This window comes from Copidosoma floridanum, unplaced genomic scaffold, assembly GCF_036245765.1.
Source record: "Copidosoma floridanum isolate Cflo_tuat_1 unplaced genomic scaffold, Cflo_Japanese_pri ptg000013l, whole genome shotgun sequence".
Taxonomy (NCBI): domain Eukaryota; kingdom Metazoa; phylum Arthropoda; class Insecta; order Hymenoptera; family Encyrtidae; genus Copidosoma; species Copidosoma floridanum.
Window position 1 is genome coordinate 38,302,130 of NW_028321890.1, and position 23,718 is coordinate 38,325,847.

Consider the following 23,718-nt stretch of genomic DNA (forward strand, 5'->3'; position numbering starts at 1 on the left):
CACACATCACAGATTATTTGCAGGCCGCTGTAGAAATTTCCCACGAGAGTATAGAATGTATGATGATGCTCGTCGGGTCAGCCATCGTGATGTGTGGTGTAAGCCTCTGGCACGTAAATAACATATGGTATAATTTTACTCTCGACTATACACACACACACACACACACACACACACACACACATTTGTATGAAAGTAAATGTGTAAGTACACACGCGGAAGAGAGTCGGTCTCTCGAAAACAGAGAATAAAATTAGCTTCCTCCCCAAGTATACGTGTATATATATATTGCCCCTCTTTACTACATCACACCTAACTAACTGTTAAACGGCACTGCGCGATGGCCCCTTTTCGCACCACCATCTTTGCTACGTACTGTATCTCTCTCTCTCTCTCTCTCTATACACTCTCTGTTCAATTTGGTTCTCCGTGTATGTTAGCTTGTACGTATATGTATACGTAAGTGAGTATAATGTGTTGTATATAATATACGGTTACGGACCACTTGTTCCCTTTTTCATGCAGCTTAGCTGAGCAGTAGGTGTTTATGTACATATATACACATCTATGACGGATTCGCGTGAGATTGGTTTACGATTCGAGACCAAGACTTTGAGCTAGCTGTGATGTACTTTTACAGTGCAGCCCGGGGAAATTGAAATTTCATGTTCCGATAGTGTTAAGGCACCACTTATAGGTATATATGTGTGTGTGTGTACACTTCGACGATGCTCGGCCCGGCCCGTGATTGAAAAATCGTGTTTGTTTTCCATGAGGAGGAAATAGGCTCCCCGTATAATATATATATATATATTATATATAAAACAAATCTACCTGTAAAATTGCACCTACTCTTACGGCTTGGATATCTATATACACCTATTATACGTACCTACGTATGTAGCAACATTTTTATAGGTGCAGTTATATATACTTATTGGTAGTTTGTTTTTCATACAGTATATATTGTATACGTAGTTCAGTGATTTTTCAACCACAAGATGCGCCGGGATACTATACAATAATATCTATGGTATTTAAGTATATGATGAATGGGAAAAAAAACCATAGCATGAGGTATGGCCGAAGGGTAAGGTGATGGTAAAAATATGTCGAGTATATCAGCCGGCAACGTTGGTTGCAAACGAAAATAAGAAAAATAAAAAAGTGCCGACAAGATCATCACGGTACACCCTTTCCAACGACTATATAAATAAGGAAAACCCGACCCGTCTCGATAATCCAACTGCTGTGCTCAGCTTTATTTTGTTTCCCCTCGCCTATGGCTACATAATCATATACACCCTGCAGATCAGAAACGCCCGTGATCCTTTGGGCCTTGACCGCCTGCAGCTTATCTCTTTGACGCATTGTATATTATTATTATACGTACACCTACAATTGTACCTATAACATTTAATACAAATATACACACACGTAGGTGTCTGTTATACATATTATAATACACAGATACCTGCATAAATTGCAGATTAGGTGGTGGTGTATATGTAACAGCTTAAGCTCCCGCTGCGCATGCACGCACGTTGCTTATTTCGATTTAGGTATATCACTCGGGTGCAACACTTTATTTAACCGGTTAATTTACACGGCTGCATTACTGGGTTATATATAAATAACATGCACACGCGTCTGAGGAGGCGCGCCGCTCCAGCCACGCAGGAATGCCGAGCTTTTTACTTTTAAAATACACCCTGTTGAATTTAGTCATACGTATACATGACAAACAACGGCCAAGAATGCCTTTACACCCCATACATTACGTAGGTATATTGTGTCCCACAACATTAACATTCATCGAATTTTTTCTAACTTTTTCATTTCTTTTACACGTAACTGCAACTTTTTTACTCGATACGCACACGCGCGAGTGACGATTAATTTTTTATTTTTTATCCGACCCCACCCCTTGCAAAAAAATATGAAAGAGCGCTGCGGCAAGAATATTGCGATCTCCTCTCACATGTTGGAGTAAAACGACAATTTTGCCCAGTCAAAGTGAAGAAGCCCATTATGCAGGTCTGCGCACAAGTATATGTACATGTATTTATTGTGTACCTGACGCACATACTTACTCCATCGGATGGGATCGGCAAGTGTGGCCTAACGAGGACGCTTCGACAACGACGATGCTCTTTTGATCTCGAGTATAACCACATATGCTGGTATTTACCGGGCGCTAAGAGCACCTTTATACCAAACGCAATTACCGATCCCTCCCGATCGAATAAGTAGAGGAATACCATTCGAATCGTATACAGATAAACAGTACTCGCGCGTAAATACATCTATGGCCCTCTGCAAGTTAACATCGAGTAGGTACACCTACGTGATGATGCAAAGTGCAGCGCGTACGGTGCAAGTATAAATCGAGAATCGCGGATGTTTATACTATATGTGACAAGTTTTCTCGGCAGATATAGTACGAAGCGTACACGTGAGAGTAGGTACACGACTGATTGAAAACAAAAACGCAAGTTCAACCAGTTGCACCTATTGTTTTCTCCACTCGGGTGAACACAATCGCCATTCTCGCAACGCTCTCGGGTACTCAAACGTTTTTCAACCCCCCCCCCCTTAAACTTGACTCGCCGCGCAATTAAATTTAAATTTGTTCAGCACCATATGTATATACCCATGTACAGCGTAGGGGGCCAGGATTGTGCCTCGAGAGCAACAACAATGGGCCCCTCGAGCAGCTCGACGCGAAATTGATCGGCACCGGCGTAGGACGCGGAACAACATGGATTCGATCGATTCTAGGAAAGAGCCAGCTTTCCCGGCCGAGCGATTAAAAAGTGCATACTATATAACTCCGCGGGACTCGGGCGGAGCTTGCGCTCGGCATTGTATGCAAATCGCCGATACGCTAGTATACACGCACGAGAGAACATAATTATTTCGAGGGAAAGCGACATAGGTATGAGATTATGCGGCCCATACATATATATGTATGTATACGTATATGTAAAGGTGGTTATACCTATATAAATTGTGATGGCGTTGAAAAAGTCGTACTCACGTGTTAGAGGTAGAGGGTGCCGAGGCGCCTGGGTGCGACGACGGTGACGGCGAGCCGGGGCCCGCACTTTGTCGGGGGCAGGGGCGCGAGGGCCGCGCTCGGCGGACTCTCCGGCCGGTTGGCCGTGGAGGTGACGGCCGCTGCGGCGGCTGCCGCGGCCGCGGCGACCCCACTGCTACCGTTGCGCAGCTCCCAGACGAGGTTCGTCAGGGAGCGAGGCCTGCTCAGTCGCCGCGACCTGACAAACAAACGAGCGGCTTCGATGATAATCGCGCTACCTCACGCATATATTATACATACATAGATTATGCTGAATATTCTTATAATCGAAAAAGCAGGAAAAGTGACTTCTTAGTACAAAGTTGGCATACCTACTAGGTACTTATGTGAGGGATGGATCTTGGGGTTATTAATCAAATAATTGATGGCTTGATTGGTTAAACCGTGAACAACAGTTTCGTGGATATAGCTCTACCACAAGTACTCTAAACAGTACGAATGCACTTCTCAAAATAAAACAAATACATTTAATGCAGTTACATAATTATATACCAAGTAGATGAGTCAACGATACAATATCAATATGGCATGTGAGCATTGCAATGCTTCAGTATGTGCTCATTGATTCGACAAAATTCTACCAAGTTGTCACAACGTATATACGTGTCTTATAAAAATGGGTGAAATCAAAAAGGGTACTTAGTTGTGAGGTGGGATGGAAAAAAAAACGTTTTGATAAATGATTACAACATTTAAAAAAATAATAAATGACTAATAATCGATTTTTTTAAAATATTTATTAGAAGGCATGCATGTAACGTACTTTTTCTCGTTAATATGAGAATCGGAAATAAACTCTTGTTTATAACCCTCCGAATGAGATGTCTGTTTGCTCGTCCAATATCCGAACAATGTAGGCTACGGTGAGTTTGAAAAAAGTCAGAGAAGAAATAAGAGAGAGAGACAAAATAGTTACCCAATAGTATACGCAGTTATACCGAGGAAAAAATTTAACTTTTTTTTTTTGCAATGTTGGAATTAATTGAGCTTTGCGCTGAGTACAATTTATAGTTTACGAATCTGATTATCAAAGTAATAAAATGCGAGTGCAAGTGGTTCCACAAGCACCAAAATCTAACGACATATTCAGATTCGTAAGCGGTTCCATCGAAAATACCAATAGTGTAAGGCAGGGGGGGGGGGACATCCCATGTACAGAAATTGTCCCGGAGATGCAGGAAGGGGGAAGTAAAAAACAAAGAAAAAACGGACCTCTTTTCCGGGAGCTTGGCGCCGGCACCCGAGTCACCGGAGGTCCTGCCGCCCGAGTGGCTCGAGTCGAGCGTCCCGTCGAGCTCCATCGCCTGCTGCAAATTGGTGAGGCTCTTGTACCGGATGTTGAAGAGCGGCGAGCCACCCTTGAAGCCCGGCGGTGTCTCCTTGAGGGGCGAGGCGCTCTTTTGCCTCATGAGCGGCCGGCCCCGCTGCGTGCCCCCGTTTTTCACGTACAGCTTGGCCAGGGGAGGCTTCTCCGTTCCCGAGGAGAGCGGGGCCTCCCTGACCGCGCGCCGCGTCCTCTTCTCCGCCTGGGTCTTCTTCGTCGGTATCGTCTCGATCGGCGGGGGCTCCGGTCTATCGTCCAGCAGCAGCAGCGGGGGAGCGATCGTCACCGTCACCGGCGTCAACGACGGGCTTGCCTGCTGTCATTTTATGTATCAACTAACTATTGCGCGTAGCGAATGAAAAAAAAAAAAAAAAAAAAAAAAACGCAACCAACCAGGCTCTGATTGTTGATGGGCCCGAGGGGCGAGCTGTCGTAGGGCGAGCGCACGGTCTTCGGTAGGGGCGCAAAGCCCCGGACGTAATCGTAGATCTGGTCGATCTCGTCGTACTCCTCCGTGTAGGCCGAGGAGCCCGGCACCCGGTTCTCGTCCCTATAACCGACGTAGCCCGCCGGGGCGCTGTGCTGCTGCTGGTACTGGTGCTGATGATGATGGTGATGATGATGATGATGATGTTGATGATGGCCGTGGTGCTGCAACTGCGACTGGGGCTGGTGATGGTGGTGGTGACTCCGGTGGTGGGCCACGTTGGCGCTGTCCGAGCTTGCGGAGCGTCGGAGGAAGCCACCCCCGTTGCGCGTTTGCCGGCTCGGCTTGCTCTCGCCCAGTCTGCCGTCCAGCACGTGGGCCCTACCGGAAACCGGGACATTGACAATCGGGGGGGGGGGGTAAAAAGGAAAAGGAAAAAGGAAAACAAAAGGCTCACCTGTCGGCTACGTCGGCGACGAGGCGCGCTGCCCTCTCGGCGAGCCTCGCGTACTCGGGCATCGCCCGTAGAGCCTCCTCGTTGCGGGCCTTGGTGAGCTTGAGGGGCGCGGCGAGGGGCAAGGCGACAGCCGCGGCCTCCCTCTGGAGGGGCAGGGCGAACACGTGTTCCTCCTCGAAGCTCGAGAGGAGCCTCAGCTCGGGGAGAAAGTGGGAGGCGGACTTGAGACCACGGGGCGGCTGGCCGTGGACGAGGCGAACCGTGAGGGGCAGTCGTTTGGTGAGTAGGGCCCGGGCCGTGTGGACGCCGCTTATGTTGTCGTCGCGGGCGAGGGCGGAGAAGCGGGCGCGCAGCTCCCAAGCGAGGAGTAGGCCCTCGCCCCGGGCGTCGGCGCACCGGAGGAAGCGTCCGCGGCCGGGTAGGACGAGCTCGCCGAGGATGGATATCGTCTCGCCGGGGCCGAGGGTGCGGCCGGCCTCGGGAAGTACGGCGCCCGAGGTGTCGTCGAGGCGGCAGCCGAGGCAGCGCACGGGCTCGCGTACCAGGGCCCCCTCCTCGGGACACCGGCGCGCCAGCTCGCTCACCGACTCGATGCAACGCACGGCTCGGCCCTCCTCGCTCAGGATCTCGAAGTAGCCCACGTACGTGTCGGGGATCGCCAGCCGCGGTCCCACCCCGACCACCCGACGGCCCTCCTGTTTTAGACATTTTTTTTTTTTTTTTTTTTTTTTTTTTTTTTCACCATCTGTACTCTATAGCATATGTATATATACGGCCGAAATAAAAATCGCGGCCATCAAAAAATGTTTAAAACAAGTGTATATATAGCTGATTTTCTCCAATTTACATTGAAAGTTAGTACCCAAGCCCTTGGTTGGCATAAGTTGTTACTGGTGTTCAAAAAGTAGTCACTTGTGACTGCTCAACGAAAATCATGTCAATATGAAAAAAAAAAAAAAAAAAAAAAAAGAAAAAAAAGGGAAAAAATTTCTCAATATATTATATGATGAAATGATAAACACTTGAGTGTCAATTTAAAATAACCATGATGTAAGTAGAGGTGTTATACACTCAATATGGATGAGAAAAAATTAGCAGCATTGCTCTTGTTGCCATATATATATATATAATCATAAGGTGTATATTTATGGAAAAATGTGTAGTCCTTGTAAATGGATGGTAGCCATTGTAATTATTGTCAAGTACATAATATTATTGTGTGGTATAATATGTATAAGCAAACAGAAGAAGAAGATGATGGAGGTATACCTTGATCTTGACTGACTGGGCGACGATTTTGCGGCGTCGGCCGGCGGTGATGAGGAGCGCGGTGCTCTGGAGGCCGGGGGCGGGGAGGGTCGGGACCCCGAGGCCACCGTATTGGCCCTTGGTTATCTTGATGACGGCGGGTAGCCGATACTTGCCAACAAAGTCCCGCAGGTAGGTGGCCTCGTCGGCCCAGCGCGCGGCCGCCACCACGATCTGGCCGTCGGTCGCGGCCATCGCTGGCTCGGTGGAGGAGGAGCTGGAGGTGGAGGAGCCGCTCGCCGCTCTACCGGGAGCTAGTGCCCCAAGCGATGGGCCTGCTCCCACTGCTCCGGCTGCTCCTGCAATCGGGACGATCGTCTCTGCTCCATCTGAAATCAAACAGTTTTTGCCAATTAATCAATTGCACGGATGGACGGTTATATAAATATATATATAATATTATGTACGCATGTATATACAAGTTGATCCGTACGGGTAAATTGTGTATATATATATATATATATTATATGCGCTGTCATTTATTCACCTATGGGTATAATATTCTTCTTTGTCGTCGTTAATCGAACGAGGAAGCGAGAGAGAGAGAGTACTTTTGCTAATGATCGGCCAGAGAGGCATGAGCCACCGCGATCCCTCGTTGGCTCAATTTTCTCCCTGGAGGAGAAGGAGGAAACGCGGGAAGCTGTTGGTGGAGAAACGTACATCATGGACATCGAGCCGACGAGAGATTATACATATATACCAACTCGGCCAACTCACTCGCATTTCACCATAAGCTTTACACATGTACCGTTGCTACCACCACCACCCTCCCCCCCCCCACTGCACGCCTATACACGGTATAATATTATCTCTACCACCCATTTACGACCCGAGCCAACTGGATGATCCTTCGCGCGTCCACGACGGTACAGCCTCATCACATGCGTAAATATATATTATAAATATATGGGTACCAGTGGAAAGCAGCATTATATTATATTACACAGGCATGTGTGACGCGCGATAGGAGCAGACCAGAATAAGTACATTATTGGGTATTACGTGCAAGCGTGCACTAATATAATATACCTAATATGTAATGCAGTAGGTATAGGTGTAACTGACCGGGACATGGTGAACCGAGGAATGAATCGCTTTTACTAAAAGCGGTATGGTTGCACCCGAGAAGGGTATCTCTGACGTAGTGCTCCTGTATACAATATACATATATACACATAACGGACGGGGTAACACTTGCCATTGGCGCTCCCTATATATGCCATGTACCTCGGATGCGATGAAATTACCGTACGGCCCTTCGTACAGCTTTTTTTTTTTTTTTTTCGTTTGCCCGTGACTGCATCTTAATACATGAGCCGACTTCCTCGCGAGACTCATCATCTGTTTTTACCGGCAGTACTTATACTTATACGTCTTTTGCTTCAATGTTTCGTCGGTTCATTTTCCAGTGTGCATATATTATATTCCTCCCAAATGCTATACCAAAGATTATGACAACATGTCCTGCACCTGGACGTACTTATATCGTATGTGTTTTTATTGCGTTCGCTTCACGGCAAATCCACCAACGCTTCCACTGGAAGAGACCGGGCGAAAACACACTCGCGTACCCGGCACGTTCCGTCGTACCTATACTTACAACAGATCACAACTCGACGAGCCAAAGTTTTTTTTTTTTTTTTTTTTCATCAGCATCGGAATACATTTCAACACAACACGCAACATCATGCAACCATCAGTCCCATGGGTGTGGGCAATCGCAGCAACGTTGGTTCGATCCGTGAAAATAAATGTAAGATCCATCAGAATAGCCTCTTGATTTATTCCTACTATGTACACCCCCCGGGGAAAAACAACAGCAACATATTTAAAGATGATGTATCGGTGGAGCAAACCCCCAATGTTACAGAGGCCAGGGAGATAGTAGGCTTTGAAGGGCTTCACCTGATCTTCATCCAGTTACCGAAGTAATCTAATATACGTATATACCTCCTTAGAAACACGGGGAAGCTCAAAAACACCTATTATATTCATAAGTACATACTTACAGACGAAAGTTAACACCATCATAAATCTTGGACTTTTTTGTTTTCTTTTAGTTTACATGGAGAAATACATTGATTTTACCAGTGACTCGCTCTTCACAAGAATATCAATTTCGATCATATAGTATGCGAGATTTACTCGTTTCAATAGATACGATCACATCATCAATACATATTTACCTATACCTATTGCTTTCTTTGTCGCTATATATATATATATAATATTTTACACTTTTTTATGGTACAACATGTTGTGTAGTTATATTGGCTAAGCCATATATGAAACAACGTGTGTTGCGGATGAAAAAAGAATTAAAAAAAAAAAAAAAGTTGATTTTACCATACTTATGTATAAGTTACTGATAAAAGTAAAGTAAGAGGCATCGAGTCAAAAGAATGTGATGAGGATCCCAGCGTAGTATGGTGTCGTTAATGGCCCGCTTTTGTGGCGATGTAAGTAAAAAGTAGCCCGCACGAATATAGCCAAGACAAAAGGTGATAAACTGCACGGCTACGTAACCCAGAGGTATGGGTGTACCTATATATAAATATGCTCTTGCAGGGGGAGGAGCAAAGTGTCGGGGGAGTTGAAAAATTCACGGGGTGACAGCACACGGCTACACCGTATGGACGTACATGCGCTTTTCATCCGATATGAAGGCCATTGAGCCAACAAGGGAGAAAAGGTTGTTCATCATCGCCTCGCTTCTCTCTCTCCCACCACCACCCCCTTTTTCAACGCAACAAATAGCGTGTACGAAATGAGGATCTTTGGACCCTCACCCGAGTGAAAGTACCAGCCCCTCCGCCCCGCGCCTTCTCCTTTCGTTGCATGATTTGCCCGCGAAGCCGCGCTTGCCGTAAATCACTCTCTCCTTCTTGTGCGCCCGCATGGCGTGGGTACACCATCAGCATATACATACATGAAATAATTGCGGTGTATACACGTGTACGCGTGTACTCTCCGGACAAGTAGGGCGGACCGTTTGTGCGTGTACTTATCTGTCAAAAACACTGTTCGAGGCTAAACTTGACACGCAATTTCCTACACGGACGTTACACATTGCGCGAGAGTATAAGAACTGCCCCAGTGGTCGAGTCGGCGAAAAAAATCCTCAAGGGCTTTTAAAAAGTAGTCGCAAAAACGGAACGTGCATCGGTATACGGTTAAGATTTACCATGAGACCTCTGTGCTATATATTATATAGTCGTCATTCGAATGATTTCCTTTTTTTCCAACGAGGGTACATCAAACTTAATTCAAGTAAAATGGTGCTCAAATCACGATGGACGAAAAAAAGTTGGTCAAACCAGTGCGAGAAGTGCTGTTGTTTAACGCTGCTCATGCATGATCGTCAACTTAACACATGGTCGAATATATATAATTTATGGTGTATAAATCGTTTAAGTAGATTCGCCGGCTGAAACTGTATCGAGCAAAAAAAAAAAAAATACAGCACACTGCAAACAGCCAAAAGTAAGTATTTTTTTGTTTTTGTGCAGAGCCATGCATGTATACGTATATATAAAACATGACATAAGCCCGCAAGCCTAAGTCATAAATCTCTTGTCCGCCTGCATTGTCTTGGCCATTGCGCAACTGGCAAACCGTAAGCTTCGTCCCGACAGACTCCCTTCTCCCCCGCAGCTTTCTTTTTGTTACTATATCTTTTTGCCTACTTTCGTCGTACAGTGAGTAAGTGCACCCCTGCCCAATACGAAGGATATAGCAATTGACGGGCAAGCGAGCACACGTACTACGAGAGGAGACAACCATCAGGACTCGCCAAAGTATTGGTGCATTTGCTATGTCGCTTTTATTTCGCGAAATTGTATTTCGTTGTTCGACCAGCTTTAACTACCAGGTAGGTACTGTACATATATCAAACCATAATCAGTTGTGACGGCGAAATTTTATCTACTACGTACCTACTCAAATACAATCCGAGTCGAGGCGACGAAACTAACGATGCACGCGTGCGAGGGTCCATTGCCTTTGTGAAAACGCAGGATTGTACACGTACTTATCTACGTTATACGTTACAACAGCGCTCGAGTGATAAATGTGTATATAATGCGTGATACAATATGTCGTATACATACAACTAAAAAATTTACGCGCATATACCAGTGGGGCTTCGCCTTTGACTTTTTACTCGTTACATATATCACCAACAAATTTCACCGTAAATATTTTGTAAGGTGATAGTTAATATTTTTTTTTTTTTATATTTTCCGTCTTGAGAGTACCGCTAAAGCTTTCGTGTACATCATACAAGACAATTAAATTTCTTGCATTCTTATGCTTATCGCGGCTCGTCAGCTTAAGAAGTATTGTTCATGGTATCATAACACAATTAAGGTCCTTCGGTAAATGAAAATTCCTCAAAAAATCTGTAAATAATAAAACAACCGAGACATGATTGGCAGGTGGTTTAAGCTTATGCATTGGCTACGTTTGCAAGTATAAAGGAACACATCGTAAAAAGTCATTCATACCGAAAAGGCTGTCAGACGCAGGATGTCTAATTTTTAAGTCAAGACACGTCGAAGCTGCTGTGAACTTGCGCGTGATTATTATCAGTATTAATTTCTTTTTCTCCTTCACTTGCAAGGAAAATTATCTTACACTAATATCGGTATCTCGTTTACCGCAAAAGGCTGCACAAAAAACGATGCTTACAACAAGTAATTGTGAGTTGAAAAAAAAAAAGAAAGAAAATTCATCTGTCACACGTAAAACGTAAAATGTTGTACATGTAGTTGTTTTTTTTTTTTTTTTTTTTTTTTCATTAATTTTACACAGTCCGAAGGCGACGTACAAGCTTCTACCGACTGCCAATCACCTTCCAGTAGATTTATTAATAATAAATTTTCGTTCGCTTCAAGGGCAGCTTGGCGCGGATCTCGATAATGAATGCCCCTTTTTAAAACGATGCTCTACACGACGTCAAGGTTGGGAATCTTTTTTTCTTAGTTGCCCCTATAGCACGTGATTAACATAAATAATTGGTACTTTGAGGTGTAGCCTGATATACGATACCTTTATTTATACATATATTTTTTTTTTTTTTTCTCAATCGGTGGCTATCTCTCGATCTATTTATGCTACATTATAATTGTAAAAGTTCAAGCCACGAGTTAGGTACTCGCACTGTAGACGAGGTAATTACAAGAGATGCAGTCATGTAGGCGAATTGAGCTCTTGTTTGCATATCTTTGAACAATTATGGTTTCTACTTTTGAAAAGTAAGAATTTACAGTTTAATACTTTTGTTTCATGAAATACAAAGAAGTATACCTATAACGTAAGTATGCTTAATGCCTCGATTAAAGCTTAATTTTTTGGTACGAGTGGTACCTTATTTTTCCCTCTCGCCCTTCATTCTCCCGCGCAAAAAGCTGCCACGCATGAAATCTAACGTTTCTGTATTCTGTCTTCCTCCGTGCAATGAAGTTCACATCAATTCAACTGTTGTCTACTGAGAAATTAATGGAAGAAAAAAAAGAGAAAAATGAAAGAAAGATCAGGCTCGGTTTTTTTTGTTTCGTTTTTTTGCCGTAGGATGCTGCCTAAAGTCTTAATCAAGTCATTAAGAGTCACCGTAAATTTGATCCGGATTCACCTTAATGATATGCTTCCACGAGAGTATATGTATATATGGTACAAGTAGTAGCAGCAGTCCAACAGGTGTATTTTGCCCGCCAGCATTACTCCTAACGTCTTGCTCTTGTCTTTTTTGTCTATACTCCCTCCAACCCTTCATGCATTTTTCTTAAAAGCGCGCTCTTGCAATTTACACTCAACGTGCACGTATGGGATTCAATTTATTTAATCATAAAGGCGCCTCCTAAGTGATTGGCGAGGTCGTTTCAATTTTTGATGCGGTAAGATTGTAGTTCGTGGGCCATTAAGCCATTGGCAGGCGCGACCGTGGGATACATTTGCGTAGTTGATGTTTGCTGAAATGTGAAATCCAATGGAGCACTTTGAATTTACGTGTCGCAATGGCTCCTCACGCAATACAGAAATACCCAAGAAATCCATCATAACTTCGTTCTAGCTTTAATTGAATTTCGTTTTCGCCGGTGCAAATAATTTATTATACAACAAGTTGAGCACCATTTACTACGTATGGATGTATATTTTAGTCTAAAGTAACGTACAGGAAGCAACACAAGTTATATATGTACATATATAACTACGGTGTTATTGTACCAACTTAAGGATATTTTCTCGCGCGTATTGTGTCTTTTGCTCGAACGATTAGGCCTTCGTTTACTTATAGGTATGTATGTACATCCATGCGTTGTACTCGTGATGTACGTTTTACTTACCGCTCTTAAGAGGCACGTTTTCAGCGTCGATTTCACCGCTACTTATTACCTACTTGTTGGGCATGAAATAAAAATATACAAGATGCGTATAAAGTACTATACCTACACCAGCGATGCAGCGAGCCTCTGTTTTGTTCTTTCTTAGCGATTGAGTCTACAGATACCCGCATCTCCGTATACATGTGCATTCGTATAAGCGTCACGTTTATAGCTGTAGATGTGTACCTATATAACACACGGTAGCATAGGTATACCTGCATAATATAATAGGTGCAGGTAATCCTCTTGGTGCTATCTGTGTGTATAAATGTATGTATGTGTATGGTTGTCGGTTGTTGCAGTTGGGCCGGAAAAATAATCGTTACATACACCATTGGGGAAAAAGGGCCAGGAAAACAGTGAGCCTAATTGCCTGCAATTAAATCCTTTTTTTTTGCTTGGCTACAGCTTTCTCGACTCGGTTGGCCGCGTGCGCCGACTGCAGAAAAAAATACCTCTCTGCTACTGTTGTACAATAATAATTGTACACAGCCGAAGCCGAGAAATAAACAAAAAGAAGAAGTTGTTCAGATGCACTGATCATGCAATTTGTCTATATGTGTGAGGTACGGTATAAACTAGCCAGTTTTTTTTTCAGTTGTCGAAAGTGAGGAAAATAGTGTGTGCGTATAAAACACTCGGGCCATCATCTTTTAGTCGAGCGGTAGCCTCGATGTTATTATGTTATAAAGTAGGAGCGCACGTTATACCCCCGGAGCTTTTTAAATAGAGTAAGCTCTCTGTCCACGTGATTCAAGTGATTCAAAACCATGCAATTTACGCACGTACAGTCCAAAGAAATGAAAATTTTTTTTAGGATTTACTTAATTAATATAGGCACCTTCCGGAACTGACTTGTGCCATCACTCGAGTTGTAGATAAAGTTTGAGTTCAGATAAGGATATCAATTATTGGCCTCTCTTTTGAAAATTAACAGGGTTACTTGTAAGAATACTTGGATCGTATACAATTTCACCCCTCAACGGATTCGTCCCACACAATCGAGGGTGCAGGCGTTAAAAAAGTACCTGATGTATGGTGCACCTACCGCTTTCGCCACAACAACGTGTGCGCTCGACTGCACCTCTAACTCGATTACGGTGCAGTACTTACGTATAGTGCCCTCGATCCTCGGGCTTCAGTCGCGGAGCGGCAAGTCTTTGGCTCTCGATAGGTGATAGGTAAGAGTATATATATATATTAGGTAGCATTTTAGCTGCAGCCCATTGTCGCCAGGCAGTTAATGCCTCATTATTACCAAATACCCTATAGATATCATGCTCTGCACATGATAAATGTTGTACCTATGCGACAATGGGCTGCAGCTAATATATATATATATATATATATATATATATATATATATATATATATATATATCAAGTGTGCTTGTGCAGACGCAGAGTCATAGGTGTCGTAAGCTTTGGAAAATTGAACACGGACCTCGGGGTACGGTAACAAACTCTATGCCAATCATTTTTGCCCTTTGATGCTATGTACTTATGTACATAGGTATTATTTTTGAAACAACGTTATTCGCCTCATCCAACTTTCGTCGTCTCGTATACGTAGGTATACCTGCCCACGTAAAGAAATGATGGAATCGTAGAATTTCAACTCTGCTTGCCACTATTTAAGTAGGTACCATGCAGAGTCCAGAGAGAAAGGGTAAGTGGCTGATGGACGCATATGTATTGGTATGTACCTAACTATACGCACAGAGAAAATATTGACCGGTTCAGGGCTGCAATTGACAATATCGCGAATCAAAGTGATTCAGCGTCCATAAGGTGTACATTTATAGACATATTTATGTGAAATGCTGGAAGCGGCGCACGCTAGGCAGTCCAGGGGTAACACGCGAGCCCGAGATTGCCAAGATTCCAGTATATAGGAGCAAAGATTAAATACCCAATACAATATATATATATATATATCGTAATATCATTTCAAACAGCAAAGGAGCAGTATAGCTATAGATAGCTGACAATTGCTCCACGCGCCCCTTCAAATTGAACTGTCTATGTAGGGGTAACTATTATGAAAGTGTATAAATCAATATATATATGGGGGTGTATACATATGGGGTATGTACATTTATAATACTTCTTAATACTAATAATATTGATTTTTAATTTGCATGGATACCTGAGCGTATATGTAAGTATAGGTAGATACGTACTCAGCGAGCCAACAACCACACGTAGATCATATCTCGATATCTCGGCTCAGCCAGCGGTTTAGATTAGATACATTCTTGTTGTTATTGGCCCGCAGATAAAATTAGCAAGCTCTGCATGCTGAAAAACTAATAATAGAGCAGGAAAAAGGTAAATCATCCACAACCACAGAAATATTTCTGAAAAAAACATCAATTATTGAGTAGAGCCTTTGCTTAAAAACTGTCCCTAACAAAATCATTGGCCTTTCCAAGAAATACTAGGATACCAAAAATCTTTCTGTAGCTAAAAGCACGTAAAACATGAGTTGTGTCTAAGTAATACATAACTTAAACAAACTGATCTCAACAAACTATCCTTTTCGCATAATAACCATTTTTTTTTTCTTTTTAATATCGATTTTTGAGCAAAGCCTGGGCTCCGTAGGTGTTTGTTAGGAACGTAGTACGTGTTACCAACGATGGGAGAGTCGCCATAACTATTTCTAAGGCAATGACAAACGCCAAACATTGAATTTTTTCGATTGAAAATTTTTGAAATTTTATGATTTCAAAATTCCGTCCTTTTTGCGATATCTCCATTATTTACGGAGATACGGGCATTTAAAGTTTTGACCAAATTTTTTTTGGAAATATCGATTATTGAGCGAGTCCTGGGCTTCGTACGTGTTTGTAAGGGACGTAGTACGTGTTACCAACGATGGGAGAGTCACCATAATTATTTCTAAGGCAATAACAAACGCCAAACATTAAATATATTCGATCGAAAATTTTTGAAATTTTATGATTTCAAAATACCGTCCTTTTTGCGATATCTCCATTATTTACGGAGATACGGGCATTTAAAGTTTTGACCAATTTTTTTTTAGAAATATCGATTATTGAGCGTGTCCTGGGCTTCGTACGTGTTTGTAAGGGACGTAGTACGTGTTACCAACGATGGGAGAGTCGCCATAACTATTTCTAAGGCAATGACAAACGCCAAACATTGAATTTTTTTGATTGAAAATTTTTGAAATTTTATGATTTCAAAATACCGTCCTTTTTGCGATATCTCCATTATTTACGGAGATACGGGCATTTAAAGTTTTGACCAAATTTTTTTTGGAAATATCGATTATTGAGCGAGTCCTGGGCTTCGTACGTGTTTCTAAGGGACGTAGTACGTGTTACCAACGATGGGAGAATCACCATAATTATTTCTAAGGCAATAACAAACGCCGAACATTAAATATATTCGATCGAAAATTTTTGAAATTTTATGATTTCAAAATACCGTCCTTTTTGCGATATCTCCATTATTTACGGAGAAACGGGCATTTAAAGTTTTGACCAATTTTTTTTTAGAAATATCGATTATTGAGCGTGTCCTGGGCTTCGTACGTGTTTGTAAGGGACGTAGTACGTGTTACTAACAATGGTAGAGTCGCCACAATTATTTCTAAGACAATGACAATCGCCAAACGCTGAATATTTTCGATCGAAAATTTTTAAAATGTTATGATTTCAAAATACCGTCCTTTTTGCGATATCTCCGTTATTTACGGAGATACGGGCGTTTACAGTTTTGACCAAATTTTTTTTTAGAAATATCGATTATTGAGCGTGTCCTGGGCTTCGTACGTGTTTGTAAGGGACGTAGTACGTGTTACCAACGATGGGAGAGTCGCCATAACTATTTCTAAGGCAATGACAAACGCCAAACATTGAATTTTTTCGATTGAAAATTTTTGAAATTTTATGATTTCAAAATACCGTCCTTTTTGCGATATCTCCATTATTTACGGAGATACGGGCATTTAAAGTTTTGACCAAATTTTTTTTGGAAATATCGATTATTGAGCGAGTCCTGGGCTTCGTACGTGTTTGTAAGGGACGTAGTACGTGTTACCAACGATGGGAGAGTCACCATAATTATTTCTAAGGCAATAACAAACGCCAAACGCTGAATATTTTCGATCGAAAATTTTTAAAATTTTATGATTTCAAAATACCGTCCTTTTTGCGATATCTCCATTATTTACGGAGATACGGGCATTTAAAGTTTTGACCAATTTTTTTTTTGGAAATATCGATTATTGAGCGTGTCCTGGGCTTCGTACGTGTTTGTAAGGGACGTAGTACGTGTTACCAACGATGGGAGAGTCACCATAATTATTTTTAAGGCAATGACAAACGCCGAACATTAAATATTCGATCGAAAATTTTTGAAATTTTATGATTTCAAAATACCGTCCTTTTTGCGATATCTCCATTATTTACGGAGATACGGGCATTTAAAGTTTTGACCAATTTTTTTTTGGAAATATCGATTATTGAGCGAGTCCTGGGCTTCGTACGTGTTTGTAAGGGACGTAGTACGTGTTACCAACGATGGGAGAGTCACCATAATTATTTCTAAGGCAATGACAAACGCCGAACATTAAATATATTCGATCGAAAATTTTTGAAATTTTATGATTTCAAAATACCGTCCTTTTTGCGATATCTCCATTATTTACGGAGATACGGGCATTTAAAGTTTTGACCAATTTTTTTTTGGAAATATCGATTATTGAGCGAGTCCTGGGCTTCGTACGTGTTTGTAAGGGACGTAGTACGTGTTACCAACGATGGGAGAGTCACCATAATTATTTCTGAGACAATGACAATCGCCAAACGCTGAATATTTTCGATCAAAAATTTTTAAAATTTTATGATTTCAAAATACCGTCCTTTTTGCGATATCTCCATTATTTACGGAGATACGGGCGTTTAAAGTTTTGACCAAATTTTTTTTTAGAAATATCGATTATTGAGCGTGTCCTGGGCTTCGTACGTGTTTGTAAGGGACGTAGTACGTGTTACCATCGATGGGAGAGTCACCATAATTATTTCTAAGGCGATGACAAACGCCGAACATTAAATATATTCGATCGAAAATTTTTGAAATTTTATGATTTCAAAATACCGTCCTTTTTGCGATATCTCCATTATTTACAGAGATACAGGCATTTAAAGTTTTGACCAATTTTTTTTTTGGAAATATCGATTATTGAGCGAGTCCTGGGCTTCATACGTGTTTGTAAGGGACGTAGTACGTGTTACCAACGATGGGAGAGTCACCATAATTATTTTTAAGGCAATGACAAACGCCGAACATTAAATATTCGATCGAAAATTTTTGAAATTTTATGATTTCAAAATACCGTCCTTTTTGCGATATCTCCATTATTTACGGAGATACGGGCATTTAAAGTTTTGACCAATTTTTTTTTGGAAATATCGATTATTGAGCGAGTCCTGGGCTTCGTACGTGTTTGTAAGGGACGTAGTACGTGTTACCAACGATGGGAGAGTCACCATAATTATTTCTAAGGCAATAACAAACGCCGAACATTAAATATATTCGATCGAAAATTTTTGAAATTTTATGATTTCAAAATACCGTCCTTTTTGCGATATCTCCATTATTTACAGAGATACGGGCGTTTAAAGTTTTGACCAAATTTTTTTTTAGAAATATCGATTATTGAGCGTGTCCTGGGCTTCGTACGTGTTTGTAAGGGACGTAGTACGTGTTACCAACGATGGGAGAGTCACCATAATTATTTCTAAGGCGATGACAAACGCCGAACATTAAATATATTCGATCGAAAATTTTTAAAATTTTATGATTTCAAAATACCGTCTTTTTGCGATATCTCCATTATTTACGGAGATACGGGCGTTTAAAGTTTTGACCAAATTTTTTTTTAGAAATATCGATTATTGAGCGTGTCCTGGGCTTCGTACGTGTTTGTAAGGTACGTAGTACGTGTTACTAACAATGGTAGAGTCGCCACAATTATTTCTAAGACAATGACAATCGCCAAACGCTGAATATTTTCGATCGAAAATTTTTAAAATGTTATGATTTCAAAATACCGTCCTTTTTGCGATATCTCCGTTATTTACGGAGATACGGGCGTTTACAGTTTTGACCAAATTTTTTTTTAGAAATATCGATTATTGAGCGTGTCCTGGGCTTCGTACGTGTTTGTAAGGGACGTAGTACGTGTTACCAACGATGGGAGAGTCGCCATAACTATTTCTAAGGCAATGACAAACGCCAAACATTGAATTTTTTCGATTGAAAATTTTTGAAATTTTATGATTTCAAAATACCGTCCTTTTTGCGATATCTCCATTATTTACGGAGATACGGGCATTTAAAGTTTTGACCAAATTTTTTTTGGAAATATCGATTATTGAGCGAGTCCTGGGCTTCGTACGTGTTTGTAAGGGACGTAGTACGTGTTACCAACGATGGGAGAGTCACCATAATTATTTCTAAGGCAATAACAAACGCCAAACGCTGAATATTTTCGATCGAAAATTTTTAAAATTTTATGATTTCAAAATACCGTCCTTTTTGCGATATCTCCATTATTTACGGAGATACGGGCATTTAAAGTTTTGACCAATTTTTTTTTTGGAAATATCGATTATTAAGCGTGTCCTGGGCTTCGTACGTGTTTGTAAGGGACGTAGTACGTGTTACCAACGATGGGAGAGTCACCATAATTATTTCTAAGGCAATGACAAACGCCGAACATTAAATATATTCGATCGAAAATTTTTGAAATTTTATGATTTCAAAATACCGTCCTTTTTGCGATATCTCCATTATTTACGGAGATACGGGCATTTAAAGTTTTGACCAATTTTTTTTTGGAAATATCGATTATTGAGCGAGTCCTGGGCTTCGTACGTGTTTGTAAGGGACGTAGTACGTGTTACCAACGATGGGAGAGTCACCATAATTATTTCTAAGGCAATAACAAACGCCGAACATTAAATATATTCGATCGAAAATTTTTGAAATTTTATGATTTCAAAATACCGTCCTTTTTGCGATATCTCCATTATTTACAGAGATACGGGCGTTTAAAGTTTTGACCAAATTTTTTTTTAGAAATATCGATTATTGAGCGTGTCCTGGGCTTCGTACGTGTTTGTAAGGGACGTAGTACGTGTTACCAACGATGGGAGAGTCACCATAATTATTTCTAAGGCGATGACAAACGCCGAACATTAAATATATTCGATCGAAAATTTTTAAAATTTTATGATTTCAAAATACCGTCTTTTTGCGATATCTCCATTATTTACGGAGATACGGGCGTTTAAAGTTTTGACCAAATTTTTTTTTAGAAATATCGATTATTGAGCGTGTCCTGGGCTTCGTACGTGTTTGTAAGGTACGTAGTACGTGTTACTAACAATGGTAGAGTCGCCACAATTATTTCTAAGACAATGACAATCGCCAAACGCTGAATATTTTCGATCGAAAATTTTTAAAATTTTATGATTTCAAAATACCGTCCTTTTTGCGATATCTCCATTATTTACGGAGATACGGGCATTTAAAGTTTTGACCAATTTTTTTTTGGAAATATCGATTATTAAGCGAGTCCTGGGCTTCGTACGTGTTTGTAAGGGACGTAGTACGTGTTACCAACGATGGGAGAGTCGCCACAATTATTTCTTAGACAATGACAATCGCCAAACGCTGAATATTTTCGATCGAAAATTTTTAAAATTTTATGATTTTAAAATACCGTCCTTTTTGCGATATCTCCATTATTTACGGAGATACGGGCATTTGAAGTTTTGACCAATTTTTTTTTTGGAAATATCGATTATTGAGCGTGTCCTGGGCTTCGTACGTGTTTGTAAGGGACGTAGTACGTGTTACCAACGATGGGAGAGTCACCATAATTATTTCTAAGGCAATGACAAACGCCGAACATTAAATATATTCGATCGAAAATTTTTGAAATTTTATGATTTCAAAATACCGTCCTTTTTGCGATATCTCCATTATTTACGGAGATACGGGCGTTTAAAGTTTTGACCAAATTTTTTTTTAGAAATATCGATTATTGAGCGTGTCCTGGGCTTCGTACGTGTTTGTAAGGGACGTAGTACGTGTTACTAACAATGGGAGAGTCGCCACAATTATTTCTGAGACAATGACAATCGCCAAACGCTGAATATTTTCGATCAAAAATTTTTAAAATTTTATGATTTCAAAATACCGTCCTTTTTGCGATATCTCCATTATTTACGGAGATACGGGCGTTTAAAGTTTTGACCAAATTTTTTTTTAGAAATATCGATTATTGAGCGTGTCCTGGGCTTCGTACGTGTTTGTAAGGGACGTAGTACGTGTTACCAACGATGGGAGAGTCACCATAATTATTTCTAAGGCGATGACAAAAGCCGAACATTAAATATATTCGATCGAAAATTTTTGAAATTTTATGATTTCAAAATACCGTCCTTTTTGCGATATCTCCATTATTTACAGAGATACAGGCATTTAAAGTTTTGACCAATTTTTTTTTCGGAAATATCGATTATTGAGCGAGTCCTGGGCTTCATACGTGTTTGTAAGGGACGTAGTACGTGTTACCAACGATGGGAGAGTCACCATAATTATTTTTAAGGCAATGACAAACGCCGAACATTAAATATTCGATCGAAAATTTTTGAAATTTTATGATTTCAAAATACCGTCCTTTTTGCGATATCTCCATTATTTACGGAGATACGGGCATTTAAAGTTTTGACCAATTTTTTTTTAGAAATATCGATTATTGAGCGTGTCCTGGGCTTCGTACGTGTTTGTAAGGGACGTAGTACGTGTTACCAACGATGGGAGAGTCACCATAATTATTTCTAAGGCGATGACAAACGCCGAACATTAAATATTCGATCAAAAATTTTTAAAATTTTATGATTTCAAAATACCGTCCTTTTTGCGATATCTCCATTATTTACGGAGATACGGGCGTTTAAAGTTTTGACCAAATTTTTTTTTAGAAATATCGATTATTGAGCGTGTCCTGGGCTTCGTACGTGTTTGTAAGGGACGTAGTACGTGTTACCAACGATGGGAGAGTCACCATAATTATTTCTAAGGCGATGACAAACGCCGAACATTAAATATATTCGATCAAAAATTTTTGAAATTTTATGATTTCAAAATACCGTCCTTTTTGCGATATCTCCATTATTTACAGAGATACAGGCATTTAAAGTTTTGACAAATTTTTTTTTTGGAAATATCGATTATTGAGCGAGTCCTGGGCTTCATACGTGTTTGTAAGGGACGTAGTACGTGTTACCAACGATGGGAGAGTCACCATAATTATTTTTAAGGCAATGACAAACGCCGAACATTAAATATTCGATCGAAAATTTTTGAAATTTTATGATTTCAAAATACCGTCCTTTTTGCGATATCTCCATTATTTACGGAGATACGGGCATTTAAAGTTTTGACCAATTTTTTTTTGGAAATATCGATTATTAAGCGAGTCCTGGGCTTCGTACGTGTTTGTAAGGGACGTAGTACGTGTTAACAACGATGGGAGAGTCGCCACAATTATTTCTTAGACAATGACAATCGCCAAACGCTGAATATTTTCGATCAAAAATTTTTAAAATTTTATGATTTCAAAATACCGTCCTTTTTGCGATATCTCCATTATTTACGGAGATACGGGCGTTTAAAGTTTTGACCAAATTTTTTTTTAGAAATATCGATTATTGAGCGTGTCCTGGGCTTCGTACGTGTTTGTAAGGGACGTAGTACGTGTTACCAACGATGGGAGAGTCACCATAATTATTTCTAAGGCGATGACAAACGCCAAACATTAAATTTTTTCGATTGAAAATTTTTGAAATTTTATGATTTCAAAATACCGTCCTTTTTGCGATATCTCCATTATTTACGGAGATACGGGAATTTAAAGTTTTGACCAAATTTTTTTTGGAAATATCGATTATTGAGCGAGTCCTGGGCTTCGTACGTGTTTCTAAGGGACGTAGTACGTGTTACCAACGATGGGAGAATCACCATAATTATTTCTAAGGCAATAACAAACGCCGAACATTAAATATATTCGATCGAAAATTTTTGAAATTTTATGATTTCAAAATACCGTCCTTTTTGCGATATCTCCATTATTTACGGAGATACGGGCATTTGAAGTTTTGACCAATTTTTTTTTTGGAAATATCGATTATTGAGCGTGTCCTGGGCTTCGTACGTGTTTGTAAGGGACGTAGTACGTGTTACTAACAATGGTAGAGTCGCCACAATTATTTCTAAGACAATGACAATCGCCAAACGCTGAATATTTTCGATCGAAAATTTTTAAAATGTTATGATTTCAAAATACCGTCCTTTTTGCGATATCTCCGTTATTTACGGAGATACGGGCGTTTACAGTTTTGACCAAATTTTTTTTTAGAAATATCGATTATTGAGCGTGTCCTGGGCTTCGTACGTGTTTGTAAGGGACGTAGTACGTGTTACCAACGATGGGAGAGTCGCCATAACTATTTCTAAGGCAATGACAAACGCCAAACATTGAATTTTTTCGATTGAAAATTTTTGAAATTTTATGATTTCAAAATACCGTCCTTTTTGCGATATCTCCATTATTTACGGAGATACGGGCATTTAAAGTTTTGACCAAATTTTTTTTGGAAATATCGATTAT

At 40.7% G+C, this 23,718-nt stretch overlaps 1 protein-coding gene across 1 annotated transcript in view; it reads right to left on the reverse strand.

Annotated features, from left to right (window-relative positions):
* The window catches only part of sano (CABIT domain-containing protein serrano), a 149,118-nt gene that overhangs the window by 21,438 nt on the left and 103,962 nt on the right, over window positions 1–23,718 (reverse strand). The window contains exons 3-7 of the mRNA XM_089591166.1: window positions 6,578–6,945; window positions 5,309–6,003; window positions 4,818–5,232; window positions 4,313–4,737; window positions 3,041–3,278 (exon numbers count right to left, since the gene is read on the reverse strand). Of these exons, the coding sequence (XP_089447292.1) occupies window positions 3,044–3,278; window positions 4,313–4,737; window positions 4,818–5,232; window positions 5,309–6,003; window positions 6,578–6,811 (2,004 nt within the window). The 5' untranslated portion in view covers window positions 6,812–6,945 and the 3' untranslated portion in view covers window positions 3,041–3,043. The remainder of the gene's footprint in view (window positions 1–3,040; window positions 3,279–4,312; window positions 4,738–4,817; window positions 5,233–5,308; window positions 6,004–6,577; window positions 6,946–23,718) is intronic.